The following is a 15626-nucleotide window of genomic DNA, read 5'->3' as shown; positions in this document are numbered from 1 at the left end:
ATCTAGTTCTTGGAATGTCCTGATTATATTATACTGTATTTCTGTATTTTCCCTTATTGATACATTCTGCTTTCAGCATGGAAGAGTTTTTGTAAAATAGACTGCTTATTGTAAAAATATCTAAAAAATGCCCAGCTTGTTAAAATGTAGCTTGCAGATAGTATATAACCCTGATTTTAAATAAGTAGCTGGAGCCAAAGTGATATTCCATTAAATCACAGTTTCTTATTCATCACTGTATTAATTTTTATATTACAGATTACACTTCTAAGCTATTTCAGCCCTCTTTCTTTCATTACATTAAGTAAGAGTCCAAATGGAACTGTGTGTTGCACATCTATGGGAACACCCATAGATATGCCATAAAACATCATGTTACAATACTTAATCTGGAAATTTTACTGCCTGAATCTTCATGTAACTGAACACCTGTCTAATCTATTGACTTCAGTAGGCCCCCAGATCTAAGATAAAATTAAAATTATATTTCAAGCTATATGAAAAGGTGATTTAATTTTTTCTCTATGAATACCTTGAAGGAATTGTCCCAAGACAGAGAACCGCAAAGCAAAACAAGAAACCTCAACCTGTGTTGAGCCAACTGGGTACCTGTCCCAAGAGCCACCTGACACTGAAAAGAAATTACCCTGCATTAAACAGACTAGTATTTTTTTGGGCTATAACAGATTTATTTCTTTTAAGAAACATGTGGTGAAATCTATTTTTTTTCTTCTGGGAGCAACTGGGGTTTCCTGGGGTATCTTATCTGTGTGTCTGTGGTTGTAAGACCCATTTTGTGCCCAGGCTTCCACGCTTGATTTGAACATTAGCTTTTGAAAATGAAAATCACGAGTATCACATTTATGTTTTGCCAGGTTGCCTACCAGCTATCTGCTAACAAAAAAAGTTCCAAGGGAGCATGGCAAGTCCATGCCCAGCAAAGCCTTTTGTTTTTGCAGATGTTTAGGCTTAGAGGAGTGCTGTGGAGCACAGGCAATCCTAGGGCCTTGTTTCCACTTGTCTGCTGCTATTCTCTGCTCATTGTCTGAACCTGCACGCATTGTTCTCCCGACAGGTGATAACTACCCTGTGCAGTTCATTCCATCAACAATGGCAGCTGCTGCTGCTTCTGGACTCAGCCCTTTACAGCTCCAGGTATGTGCCAGAACAAAAAAATGTGGGATCGAAGCCAACTTTTTAGGGGAAAACTGCTAACCAGCTGTATGCTAAATAATAGCCTGAATGTTAAATAATTTTTGAGCACAGCCCAGGAGGATTAACACCTTACGTACTTACAATACAGCAAAGCGCAGCCAACCTTGATACTGTGAGTGAAAGACGTTGTTGTGTGTTTTATATTGGCAGTTAATGGTATTTTTTTTATTTTTATGAACAGTTGATGGGAGATAAGTTGAAAGATCTTTTCGTACTTTATTTTCATGTGGTCGCTCCTCTGTAGCTGCCATGCACTACCTATAATTGGAGCAGCCAGTGTATCCAAACAAAAGTGCATTATTGTTTTTTTTTCTTTTTTTTAACAGTGTGGTGCTGACAATCCAATAAATTACAAACTCTTTTAGCTTGTGTATGTAGGTAATCTCAACCTTTCTGTGCATTAAGCTGGGCAGGTGCCAAGCATGGTTGGGAGACTTAGTTTCGCCATTTATTTATTTTTGGCACATATAGAATGAAATGTTGTGAAAGAAAGAATTACGTGCCATATTATTAGCTAGCTTCTTGTGGCAAGAAGTTTTTAATTTCAGAAGAAAAGACACAACAATGTCATAAATAATGAAAAAACAGTCAAAAGCTTTCAGAGTTAAAATGTGTGGAAAGAAAGTGACAGTGAACATGAGAGGAAAGGCCATTAAAGATGCATGTAACTATTTGCAAGTAAACCTTTGAAACCCGTATATGAGTTAGGTTAGAATCGGGTTCAGAAGTAAAGTAGGAATAAATTGTGCCTAGAGTAGCCAAGTATTCCCATGCTAATATCTAAATATCTACTTTGCTTACCTTTCTGTGATTATGTTATTTTCCAGAGGGATCAAAGCAAATTAAAAATCCTTTCCTCTTTACCCTATGATGATATCCTTGACAAATTAACTTAGGATAAGTGAAAATAGGACCAGAACTTGTTCCGTGTCCGCTGTTCATTGGTGGTCCAGAGCTGACAAGAAAGACTCCTTGAGCTTAGGTCTGACCTAACCTAGAATCAACATTTGTAAAGAGAACACCTTGACTCTGCAGGCAAAGATCTCCGAAAAGGTTTTGGGTCGTAATAATGTGATGTTAAGACTGTACCTGGGACAGGATTGAAACCAGAGGGAAATTTCTCAAAAGGAAAAATGCAGGTATATTTTGAAAGTCAGTATTTGACTCCTTATTGAAGCAAAAGTCTCATTAACTTTAGTTGGGAAAATATGCAGAAATCAGCTTTGCAATTAGAGAGTGAATATTTGTGAATATTTTTGCTGCCTTTGAAATGCACTAAAACAAACAGTGAGTCTACACAGGACTGCAAGGCAGGAAAGGATGAAAACTGTTCAACTGTCAAAGAAATGGTATCTAAACCACAGACATTCCTGCTTCTTTTCTTTTACATGATCCATTTGTAATTTGACCCACATATATGCACATCAGACTTGATCTGAACCTGCAGCAATAATGCATTTTCATTAATTTGCAGAAATTATAGACTTAGTGATAAATATGAAGAGAACAATTAGAAAGAAAATAACCAGGAAAAATGTGTGCTAGTAAATTCAGAAACATTTAGGCTTGGGGGTCTGAATTTCCATTTAGATATATATTTGCTGTAAAAGACTTTTTTGTTTGTTTGTTTCCCCCCCTTTCTATTTTGTTTGAATTTCATCTCTGTGGGATTTCAAAACCTTTAATGTTTCATGGTTATAAGAGCTTAAATAGCAGAGCACTTAACCTTCAACTGATACCTGCTCATCAGATTGTTAAAGTGCCTGAACTAAATTTTATTTACTGCTACTATTAATTTTCTCTTTGTGTCAATTCTCCATGTTCTCTAAATGAGCACTTATTTCGGTGTGTTTGTTGGAGAGAATTTGTTGTTATACCTGATGTGTCATGAAGACTGTTAGGGGTGCAGCATTTCAGCTCATTTTTCCATCTTCCCTTTCCCCTTCTTTCTCCGTTCTGCTTCCTTTCTGCCATGCACCCCACCCACTTATTTATTTACATGAATGCTGTGACCATGGTATCTGAGTATTTCCCAAGTGCTTAAAAATACTGATCACAAAACTGATCTTTGTTCCTTTCAGCCAGTGGGAGAAATAGCTAATTTATTCGCAGGTTTGGTTTTGTTTCTACATGTGTGTGTAATATCCACGTTTTAAGAACCTGGGGAGGGGAAGCTATGTCAAGTAAAAGAGTTTTGCAGTAGCTCTAACATTTCAATTTTACAAGGGCATTGTTATTAATTCCAAAATTATTTTCTATAATCTGTATCCAGCTAAGGAAATTCTGCCAGCTTCAATCTTGTAATCTCTCTTTTTTTTTATGCTTATGTTTTCTTTTATTTGGATGATCATGCTGCAGGTAGGAGGTAGCAACAAATTTGTGTTCTCATTTTCCTGTGTGTTAGGGCAACTTCTATGCAAGCTCTGAATCTAATGGCACAGAGAATAATTTTTTACCAAGTACATCATGTAATGATAGCAATTATTTCACAGACGATGTTTCTCCAGTAGGCAATTGCTAATTAATAATTTGTCTGTGTCTGTCTTATTCAAGCTATTATCACATTGTTATCAGAATTTACTTTCTCTGAATTCTATATTTGTGTTCAGCAGTGGATTATGTATCTCCAAGAGCTCAAAAAAACCTTTACTGGAATCATATACAGAAGTTTCTCAAGTAACTAGTTTGACTTTCATGTGTCATGCATTAAAAAAAAAAAAAAAAAAAGGGAAAAAAAGAGCTCTCCTTCAGCAACAGACCAGTTTTACCCATCCTCTTATTAGATTTTTTATCACATTGATCAGCTCATGGTAAGTACCATTAATATTCAGTTGTAGCTTTCATTATACTGAAGTGAAATAGTAACTACCACACTTTTATGCCAGTCCAAGTTTCTGAATTTGTGGCTTGCTCTGCTTTGGATTGATACCAGATAGTTTCTTTTGATCTGTATACTGATCTCATGAAGGTGTCTTTGACAATGTGGTTGACAAAAAGACTTAAAACTCTGTGTTCCATACTTCCCATTGACATCTCAGCCCCATCTCACCAGTTTCCTCAACAAATCAGCCAAAAATTTAAATAATATGCATGATAGGACCAAGCCTTGTTAGGACTCTTGTCATAACACCTAGGAACAGTTCTCTGCGTATAGTCTGATCAGAAAAAATAAGGTATTTCTGTTCACCCCTCAAGCCTCAAACAACTGTGAGTGATTAGTTTTCAGAATTAGTACCAAACACACCCATGGCATAGTGGCGTGTGAAACAGTTCTATATCTTTATGTAACAAAAGCTTTGTGCTTTAATTAATCAGTATGAGCTGTAAAACCTGTTGATAATTTTCCTTTTGCTCCTCTTCACAAATACCTTCTCTGCAGTTTCCCCCCTTTCCCATTTCCCTGAACTTTTTCTCAAGTTGTCAAATGGTTTCACTGATATTAACTGATCCTAGAGATGCATGGCCAGCAGTATTCCCAAATGATGAGTGGACCTGGTCATGAAACAGGTTTTTCCAGCTCTCATGCTGCTGGTAGCAGTAACCTAGTTACTGGGAAGTCACCAGTGGTGGCAGATGTGGCACCTGTATGTCCTTTCTGTCAAACAAGGAATGTTACTATGTGCCCTTTAGTATTTAAAAAACACCCCTGCCTTCATTTTTACATATTTCTACAAAGCTGTCTAGGAGATAAATAAGGAAGTGTTGCAACTCTCTCAACCACGACTGATAAACTGTTGATAGAAATGGAAGCATTACAATGATGCTTGCTGGAGTTATTCCTAAACAAAGTGAGCTCTAGGAAAAAAAAAGCAAAACAAAAAAGCTTTAGTTCTTAACTCTTTCCCCAAACTATTTGTGTAATTTGTCCTTCAGAATTTATTGCTTATAACACTAATGAACCTTGGCGAATCTTAACTACAATTGCAGCTGTTTCTTGAAACCTGAAGTTTTTATAACACAGTTAATAAAAATAGAGAAAATTTTAACTAAACACATATTTGCCTATTTCTTTTCTACCCTCCCATCTTATCCTATTCCTCCATACTGTCTTCTAGTTGCAGACAAAGTAAATGACCTTTTTTTATACTGCTGGGTGCAGATCCAGTGTACTGCTGAAGCATTGCATAGCCTGCCTCAGGGGCACAATATTAGTAGAGGGAAGGCCAAAGAATGCTATTTTTAGTTGAACAGTTCAGCAGATGGAGGCATGAATACTCATATATCTGAAGGTTGAGGGGCTTGAACCATTAATTTTGATAATGTATTTAACCCTGGGAACAATCAGAAACTGTAACTCCAAGGTTACAATGCTTTTGACCTTTAGAGAACAGAGGGCATTTGGTACAGTAAACAATATATTACATTTCTACTTATTCCAATTCTCTCACACGTATAAATTTCAGGGCATAGTTGACATTTGCTTTCCTCAGCTATTTTAGTGCTGGTCCTCAAAGTAAGTCAAGAAGAATGTGCAGGAAAGAGGCCAATGTAATGCGACAGTCATGTAAATATGTCCTTTAAATAGCTAAGTTGTTAAATGTGGCCCTTTATGAAGAAATATTATTCTCAGATATCAGAATCTGGGTGACTTATTATTTCACTGAAGAAATTGTTTTGGTAGATGGCTGCTCTTACAGAGTTTCCTCTGTATGTTGTAATCTTAACACGATTTTTCAGCAGGGCTAATGTGATCTGATAGTGAGAGCTCACACTGGAGGTGATTTGGTGCCACTCTGGTACCACATCATGCAAAGTGATGTACCTGCCTTATGTCTTACTAAATGATGCATGCTCCTCTTCAACAAATATAGCAGTTAAATATCACGCAGCTTAAGTATTTCTAATTAAAATATCTCCATGTGTCAGCATATTGGTAATGTATTATTTTAATCCATTTATTTTGTTTATGAAACAGTGACATATGTTTAGATTGTGAAATATATGAGCCTTAAAAATCACTTTATTGAAGAAAATTAATTTCTACAATGCTGTCTCAGTAATGTGTTCACTCACCCAGTCAGTCACTTGCAGGGCTGCCAGTCTTAATGTTGGTTAGACACAGTTTAACAGTTTTATCTGACATAACACTCTCAGATATAGGCAATAATAAATTTTTCAAATGCAAAAAACCATGGATTTTTCTATTTTCTTTCTTTCTTCCGTTTTTTTTTCTTCTTTTTTTTTTTTTTCCTTTTTTTAAGGCAGCAAAGAATGGGGATGGGGTAAATATGAGAGATATTTGGTGAGACCAATAAAAATTAAAACCAGCTAGTTACCTTTTCAAAGTTAGACACTGTAATTTGTTTGTCAGCAGGTAAATGTTTGGGTCAGCACTGTGAGTGAGTGACTGTCAGCAGAAATTCCTATAAGACAAGTAATTTCCCTCAATGTATTACTGACAGATTGCTCACTTCTTCGAATCACTAGAGAAAACAAACTTAATATTGTTACAGGCAGAGTTTCTGTCTTCATTAGCCTTATAGAATGATTTTATTCATTCAAAGACTACTGAGCTCTAGGTGGACATATTTTAACAGAATGTTCCTTATTATGATACAGTGAATAGTGGTCTAAATTAAGGGGATGGTGTGTACAAATTTCAGAATATGGAAGCAGTAAATTACACATCTTGGTCCTTTTCTTATGTAGAAATTTAGGTTGTAGCAGAGAGAGGAGAGAGGTCGAAAGAAGATTTTATTAAGGTTCTGAGAGACCAAGCACACCTTTTAATGGAGATAAAATTAAAATTATGCCAACCTTGCAATACTAAGGAAAATTTAATTAAAATCAATGAAATAGTTATTCTTGTGCCTCTCCCTACTTGAATGTTTATGTCTCTGTATGTAATATCTGTGTTATCAAGTTGAATTATATCAGCGGCAGTATCAATGAAAATGATGTCATGGAGTCAATATTTTACCATATGACCTCCTTTCTGTGCAGATTTTCTTAGTACTCCATCTTTTCTTACTCCTTCTAATCTTCAGCCCTGAATTATCTGGCAATGTGATTTTCATCAGGAAAGGACAGCCCATCAAAAAGTCTCTTTATGCAGTAAAATATCACTTAGGATGAATTTTTTCCCCAGGAGGATTTTCCTAGCTCCACCAGTAATATCACAAGGGAAAAAGAGTCTCCCTCTTCCCTTCTAGCTGGCAAAAATGGACAGACAAACAAATAGAGCCATTAGCTAGAGTAATCAGCCTGGTACAGCAGCATTGCAGCTGCAAGATCCTTTTCTCACCCATTTCATACCCTGCACCTCCAAAAACTGCTTTAAGCAGCATGTCTTTGTTACACTCCTTGCTTACTGGAAGAGTCATGTTATTTTATAAAAAATGTATAGCGGTGTTTAAGAGGCTCTTGCTATAGTCTGTAGCAGTTCTAGGCAAACCCAGGTCCATTCCTGGGCTGGTGTTTCCTCCCAGTGCAGGAAGGACAGGGCTACCAGCCTGTCACCCAGCCTGGCACAGCTCTTTTTCTGTTCCCTTCAGATGCCCAACCCCTCCTCCACCTTGGGAAAGGCTGCTGTCCTGCTCCTGCTCTCCCAAGAGGAAAAACTTTTCAATCTGGCAGCTAGGGATCAGGCTCCTGGCATGATTCCCACCTTTTGCACCCTTAGATCTCACCAAGCTGGACAGCTGCCTTCCACGCCCATATGCTGCTCCAGGGAGAATTTACCATTGAGATCCTAAGTGGCACAGACATCAACTCACTTATCAGGGAATTTGTATGTTTAAAAGTATATCATGCTTAGAGCCTGGATGGCAGGAGGTTTCCTGCATCTCTTCAGTCTATATCAAGGCAGAAGCAGGAGCCCAAGTGACTGGGACAGGCTGAGCCCCCAGCGTCAACAAGATGTTCTTGCTGCCTTAACTACTGGCTGCCCCTCGCTGAAAGCCCAGGCTCTATTTTAAAATCATTGTGCTTTGCAAAGCTGCCTCCCTGGGGTATGTATTCACTCAGAAGCCAGTAAGAAGCAAATAAGTTACTGCTGCATTTACTGACAGAGCACCAGAGGCACCAGTACTACAGAGTGCCATCAGGGGATGAGCACATTTTTTAAATCTCTTTTAAAACTGTGGCATCCCTTTGGGGAATAGGCTGACTGTGAGGCATACTCTGAGCTGGCAGTTGGATTCCTTCAAGCTTTCTAGAAATGTATATGGTGTGTGCCTTACAGGAATTAGCTGCGAGTGAATATGTTTCTGGAATTTTATTATACTTCTGATAACCATAGAGCAAGCTGCTTAATTTGGCTACAAATTACAAACATGAAGGATTTTTTGTTGTGACAGTGTTAACTTGTTTGGTTGTTTAGGAGCTAAGCAGGAACCAGATTAAAGACAAAAATGTCTTTTAAGTTTGGTCTATGCACAAAGGAAAATAATACACGCCACTATTATCATTCCATCCTGACTAATTGCTAGAGAAAATGAAAACTTAATAACTCACTTTCATCAGAACTAAAAGTTCTAAGAACAAGGGTGGTTTAAATTAGAGCTTCTATGTGTAAACTAACACACGTGTGCTCAAAGGAAGCAGAAAAATTCTCTTAAAGATGCTTGGATGGAAAAGATACCATCACCTGCTTTATTTCTGAGGGTCTTTGATTAGAAGAGCATATGCCCTCCCACTGACCCAGTTCAAAACAATAGGGAAATTCATAGAAGATGAGATAAAACTCCTCAAACCAGTGTGTAGATAATTCTATCACCAAGTTGAAGAGGCTTTATGGATGGTGAAACAGGAATGGTGTGGCCTTCAGTGCACTGCTTTTTTAAAATACATTTGGTTTGTGATGTTTTTAGAATCCATATGAGGAACAAGAAAAGTGTCCTAACTAAAAAGTATTGGATTCATCTGTCTATTCCTAAAACTCAGCGTGAAGGCTATATATGGCTGGAGGCACACCAGAAGGTTTGCATGTCAGTCCTGAAAAAGAGACAGGAGGGAGGAGCGTCTTCAGGTGCACAAGATAAAAACACATCATGCTTAGATTTCAGTATTAAGGAATTATTTTAGACTTAAAAGAATCTTTCACATAATCTAGTGAAGTAAACATAATAGGGCATGTATTTTTGTGTTGGGCATGAATTATAGCAAAGCATGAGAACAAATGGAATTTCAGGTGTAGGAATAGCGAGAGTGTGTTGTCAGGTCCACTGGCATTTTTGGAAGTGAAGCGAGAAATCAAAGAGGCAAAGTCCTTTCAATGCAGTTGAGTCATTTGTGCTACACTCTAGATACAGAACAAGACACCAGATTTAACCAGTTCACAGTGTTATTTAATAACACTTCTCTGAACTGTCCAGGGTAATTCATCCAGGACAGGCCCTCTCTTCTGCTGCTGTCCTCAACACCTAGGAGAGGGTTGTTCAGCCCTCATAACCTATTCACCCCAGTCCCAGCACTGCTGCTGAAGTATCATCACACCCACCGCAGTTCAGAAAGCACAGCAATCTTATGCCATATTCACATTTACTGGTGTAAAATACATCATCTTCCAATGAATTTATAATAGTAAGTTCCCAGTTACCTGGTTTTGAGGTGCAAATGTGATTTTTTTTCTTAGATGTAATTTTTATAAGCCCATTTGAATATGTTTTGCATAATTTTGTATGTACTTCCTATAAGGAAATTATTTAATTTTCCTTGAAGGTGCATGAAAGTTCAAAATATACGGTAAAAGATCAGTGTGAGTGATCTGCTAAGCAACCTGTAAAGCACAATTATTTCTAATGCTTTAAAATACCTGTAAGCAGGGCTTGTTTTCTGCTTCACAAAGAAAACATTTCACTGTTTTCTGCATTTAAATATACATTTTAACTATGTTGACTTATCAGGTAACGCAGCAGGCTGAACAGGGACAAACCATTTTTAATGGTATGTTAATTGAATGGGATGCTAGAGATGCACCTGAGTGACTTTTTTTCCCAGATGTGCCCCAGCTGACTGATAAAGCTTCTCCTGATCAGCAGAGCCAGTATATATTTATTATATCCCCGTCTTCTGTCCATTTTTGCTAGTGAAAATTGTAGAATGGCTGCAAGCTACCATATGAACTGTCGCTCTTATAAAAGTAAGAAAACATTGCAGTTTCAAATCCCAAGCAGCACTTTCAAATATTCAGCTCTTAAATGTAGAGTTGCCTCGGCATCTTCTCACAAGATGGGGATTGAGGTGTGGGAATTGAGAGAGGCAGTTTAAACAGGATTCTTCCTTTTTCCTGACTTGCACCCGTTTATTGAGGCAACGGTGTCTTGTTATTCTGTCATGGGAGCACATAGGAATTTAATTGTAGAACTTTTGCCTCTCAGTGTGCTTAGCAGTGGTGAGAGAGCCTTCAGTTTCCTTGCTCTGTGCCTGTACAGTTTTGCAAAGAAAATACTGCAATTGTCATGTTAGACAATTTCTCCCTCTGGATGGTCAGAGTGAATGAACCCACTGATCTAGGAAAGATTTTATGAGATCTATCTAGAGAAAGTTTGTTGCCCCTTATTTTTTTTCCCGTGTTCTGATTTCCTTTTTTCTTGCTTATGCCTCAGTTTTTCTGTGTGCCACTAGGGTGCCAGACCTAGGATGTGTACACTAGAAGCAGCAATTGCACAAGCATCTCCCATAGGATTAGAAGAATAATTATATTTTGAGACCACTTCATCTAAGATTGTCTACATTACTGGCAGTCGTACCAGTGACATGGACATGTGCTCACTAGGAAACTCATTCACCAACTCATTTCACACAGCTCAACAAGCAGTTACTCATAATTGCTTGTAATCCTGCTGACATGAGACTGAATGAAACTCCTGACTTTTCTCACAAAGCCCATCTATGTGTTAACATTTTTTGAAAGAAGTATCAGAAATTCTGAAATGCAAAATTTGATAAGCTTTGATAGCTATCATCCCTTCAGCAAACTTACAGTAGTTAATTGCTTTTCCATAATTTAATTTTTTTTTCCTCTTATCATGGGGGTCCTCCTTCTTTTTACTGTAGCTTTAGTGCAGAAGATATTTCCATAGGTAAAGTGCGTGAAACTATCTGAATTTGTGAGGTAGCTGCTTTTCATATAGATCTCTCACATATATTGTTAAAAATACTTCATATTAGCAGTAAGGAATAAAACACAGATTTTAAAGGAAGATCTTCTGAAAGAATACCAGAAAACATTTTAAATTCTTTTTATGAATAATCTGATTTCCAGTGTCACCAGAGAAGGTAATACTAGGATAGCATAAAGTGAATGAAAAAACCTGTGTTCTGATGCAACCATCTGGTTATATTTTTGTATTTTTCTGATAGATCTGGTTATATTTTACTTTAAGTAAGTACCACTTATTCAGTTCCTTTGGATATAAGAGAAGAAGTTTAAAACACCAGAGCCTTTGTTTGCAGGTATTTTTGGAGCCATGCTGCCTAGTCCTTGCTTGCTTTCCTAGGTGAGCTCATTAGTCTGTAACCTTTAGTTCCATCCTCAATTTTTATAAGGAGGAATTTATGCTACAAAAATGCCAATACAAAATTCTAATAGTAGCAAACATAGACAAATCATATACAGATTTATCTTTAACATTTCACATTTTTTTCTTGTAAAACATTATCTGCTAGAAACTTGAAATTACTTTTTTAAGCAAATGCAGTTGTCCTATGCTGTGACTAGCTTTCTACCAAAGGTATCTAAGCAGAGTTTGCCACAGTTATTTTGTAAAATAAAAAATGTTGACGATTTTTTGCAAATTTTCAAGATGTGTAGTACAAAATATAATCTGGGAGAACAACAGATAAGGCTGTTGTGTTTTTTCCTGTGCATGGTAAATAACAGGAAAATTGTGATCAAAAAGTAGCATATCAGTCATCTGACAGCAGTAATGAAGGAATGAAAATCTTTGTGCTTAAGAGACAGGTTTTACTGCTGTTTCTCTTATCCTCCTGCAGAGGAAATGGCTCTAGCTATTTGATGTATTTTTTTTTTCTTTATATTCACAGTATTTTATTAGAACAATGTTTTTATTAATGCCCCCATTCATCTGTACTACGAGTACCTGATGTTTGTATTCAGATGTATCTAGTTTAAGTGCTGTGGTATTGCAGCAGCAGTGGATCCATTTCAAGAGGAGCACAGGGAAGATGGTGACTTGTTCAGGTGAACGGAGGGTGGGAGTGTTTAAATGGAAGGCTTGAGGGATGATTCCTCCTTCCTGTGTCCAGATGCCCACCCCATGCCAAGGTGGGGCAGAGCAGTATTTGCTGCCTCTCACCCTCTGTGCTCCTGAGGTGAGCAATGTCCCCAGGCTGGCCAGGGAAAGGGTGAGCTGGGAGGCTGCACTGTGAGAGTGCAAGACTCCTGGTTTAACAGCCTCTCATTAGGTCCTTCTCTAGAGAAAAAATACAGCAGGAAAAAAAGAGGCACTCTCAGTTTGGGCTTTGATCTTGCTTTCATAAACAACTCAAAGAATTTGCATAGGAGCAGGCAACTATTCCATTATTGTCACTAGCAAAAGTACAAGAGAATAGATACACAAAGTGGACGAGATGAGAACAGTTAGCACTCCTTTATTCCTTGTCAGAACTTAATCTAGATCAACTAAAATATTTGCTGTTTTTGTCATGCCTCAAGATAAAATGTCAATGTTTACATACGCCTTTCTTTTAGACAAAATATGCTTATTGTTTTTTAGTCCCTGAGTTCTAGCTATAGGAAATTATAAATATGTAAGAGATGCCTAATTTTGTCTCACTTTCAAGTTGTGTTTTTGGCTGGGTTTTTTTTTTTCTATTTTTTTTTTTTTTAATAAAGAGCAGTGGCTATAACCACAGCAAGCACTTTGTGTTACATGCTTCTGTGCTTTTCCTTATTTTTGTCCTTTTCTTACACCGTAAAGAATTGAACCACAGTGAAGTTAGTAAGATTAGATGCTAATGTGTTATGGGCTGTTGCCCCACTAGGGGGAAAAATGCTAAGGATATGCTGTGTATAAAGTGTTTGTTGTTTTTTTTTTTTTTTTTTTTATAATTATCACATTGTCCTTGATATTTGCTTGATACAGAGTTTTTTAGGGATATGTACAGTGAGCAGTGCAACTGCAGCATTTCACTCCTGGCTTCCCTCACTCCCCTATTTTGCGCGGCCGCCTCTGTGTATCTGGCAGGTTGTACGCCAGCCGATGAAACAGATGTTTGGGCCATACTGGAATGGAGTGGCATGCTGCATCAGGACCTGGATATTCCTCTTGACATCTGGATGCTGCTGGGCTGGGAAGCCTGCTTTAGGCCGGGAGGCTGGAGGAGCCTTGTGGCAGTAAACATAGGGTCCTCGCTGCGCTTTAAGCGATTAGTGCACTGGAGCAGCAATAATGCTGAATTATCGCTTGGTTGCGTTCTTCTAAGGAATCTTGGGACAAAGGGATAGTCAAGGAGGAGTATTTATGGTACAGTCATGTTCAGAAAGACAAGACTAATTGCCATGTGTTAAAAAGCTTGCTTTCAACCGATAGTAAAATTATTATGAACACTTTAGGAAACTTCTTTACAAAGCAGCAAACAAATAGCTTGCACAAAAGCCTCCCTTTTTAATTTAAAATCACTAAGATGAAAAAACGGCAATTTCAGCTACTTTCCAATTTCATGCTCTAGTCAAATTGTAGGGAACAGACAGAAAAAATGTGACTGAATACATGAAATTGTAGGTAAACTAATGTGCATGCCTACTAGAGACAAAAATGTGAACTTCTAATAGCTGCAGGGAAGAATATTAGGTATGGAAGCTGTCTGACTTATGCATCGACTCTTTATAGTTTCACTTTATCAAGCTGAAAATTCTGCTGTATGTGCTGCTACAGCCTAAATTGTCTGCTGCTATACTTTCCTTTATGATGTGTGTTATTTAAACACAATAGACATAGTGTGTTGCATGGAAATAGGTGTTTAATGATGAGTGAGTACTGGCTGTTGGATAAAGTAGCATTTAGCATGGTTTTCCCCCTCCCTGCTCCCAGTAAATTTTTTACTGTTAAGACCAATGTGTTTAAACAAGGGCCTTCCCAAACAGAATACAGCTTTTTGGGGAGCATGAGTTAATATTTGAAGAAGACCAGTTTGTTGCTCTCATTTAACCTCCAGTATTCTGAAGGGGTTATATTTAATTAACACTGGCTAAAAACCTGACCTAAGAGGCAACCAAAAGTGATTGAAGTGCATTTTCAGATCTAGGCTGTAATCTGTTGGGAAAGGAATAATAATAATAATAATAATAAAAAAAATTAGAAAGTACCATTTACTGAAATTCTTTCTAACTAAGCTGTATTTCAATGGGCCATTTAATGCTCAGATGGACAAAGGTATTACTTCAGTCATTGAATTGTATCAAACCCTTTCTCAGAGGCCCAGTTTAAAAACTCTACAGGAAAAGTGGCTTAGCATCATATTCTCAGAAGACCAACACTCAGTCTGTTTGGAAAGGGGAAAAAGAAAAAATAAAAAGAGTGAAATGAGGTGTGACACAGCCGCCAAGTCAGTGAGGATTTTTGCTGCTCCTTCCAGTCAGTGGCTTAGCAGGGGAATTGTTCTTCAGAAAGTAAGAGCTCCATATTGGCACAGAAGGCCTTCAATTCTGTATATATGTTTTAAAATTTCATTTTGTTTTGTTTTGTTTATTTGTGTGTTTTGGTAGCTGTTACTCTGTTCCCCCTGTCAGCTTTTGGCCAATCTTTTGTTCTTTTCTGACATGGCAGAAACTTAGTTTTCTCACTAGGGAACTGAGGATCAGTACCTATACTTTACAGGGTTAGTTTTTTGAATCAGTAACACTGGAAAAAATTGAAAGTCTGATTTAAATATCACACTCTCTGATGCTGTGAGATGAGTAGTCACTTTCTTTCAATAGATGTATCTAATGTTATGTATGTTCTATGGTAATACAAAATTTCTAATGTACTGTCTGAACTTTAGCTGTGTAAAAATTTCAGGATCTATATATATATATTTTTTATCAGAAAGTGAACTTTTCTTTCACTATTTCCATACTTTCACAGAAAATTCCCAGCAGCTTCATATGTTGATGGGGTGACATTTTATCTTGAAAACTTGTCAAGGTGCTGTAAAACATCAGCTTTACTTCCAAAGGAGAAACAAACACAATATTACAGAGACAACTGCCAGGTGCCTAATTATGTACATTGTCTTAGCCACTTGCAGTGATTGATAATTTATTTCAGCTCTAAGCATTCTTTCTTGGCTGTGTCCACAGCTTTACAGTAAATAGGTTGTGAACAGGCAGTTGCTGAGTGATTGTATTTAATTGTTATAATTCAATGAAATCAAAGCCATTTGATTTCCGAGGGCCATGATCTCAGGGATGATGCCTGCATGAGAGATCCTGCATTCAGGCAGCAAAGCAGAGAGAGCTGTTT

At 37.5% G+C, this 15626-nt stretch overlaps 1 protein-coding gene across 11 annotated transcripts in view; it reads left to right on the top strand.

The window, feature by feature from the left end:
• Positions 1–15626, top strand: part of SOX6 (SRY-box transcription factor 6) — a 372529-nt gene that overhangs the window by 280130 nt on the left and 76773 nt on the right. For all 11 annotated transcript variants that reach the window (XM_088057366.1, XM_088057365.1, XM_088057364.1 and 8 more), the window contains one exon: positions 1076–1155. In XM_088057366.1, the coding sequence (XP_087913492.1) occupies positions 1076–1155 (80 nt within the window). The remainder of the gene's footprint in view (positions 1–1075; positions 1156–15626) is intronic.

Source organism: Pseudopodoces humilis, chromosome 7 (genome assembly GCF_049639895.1).
Source record: "Pseudopodoces humilis isolate 2021_Gansu_Grassland_sample_001 chromosome 7, ASM4963989v1, whole genome shotgun sequence".
NCBI classification, from domain to species: Eukaryota; Metazoa; Chordata; class Aves; order Passeriformes; family Paridae; genus Pseudopodoces; species Pseudopodoces humilis.
Note: the sequence above shows the minus strand (reverse complement) of the source record. Positions and strands in the feature narration are given on the sequence as shown.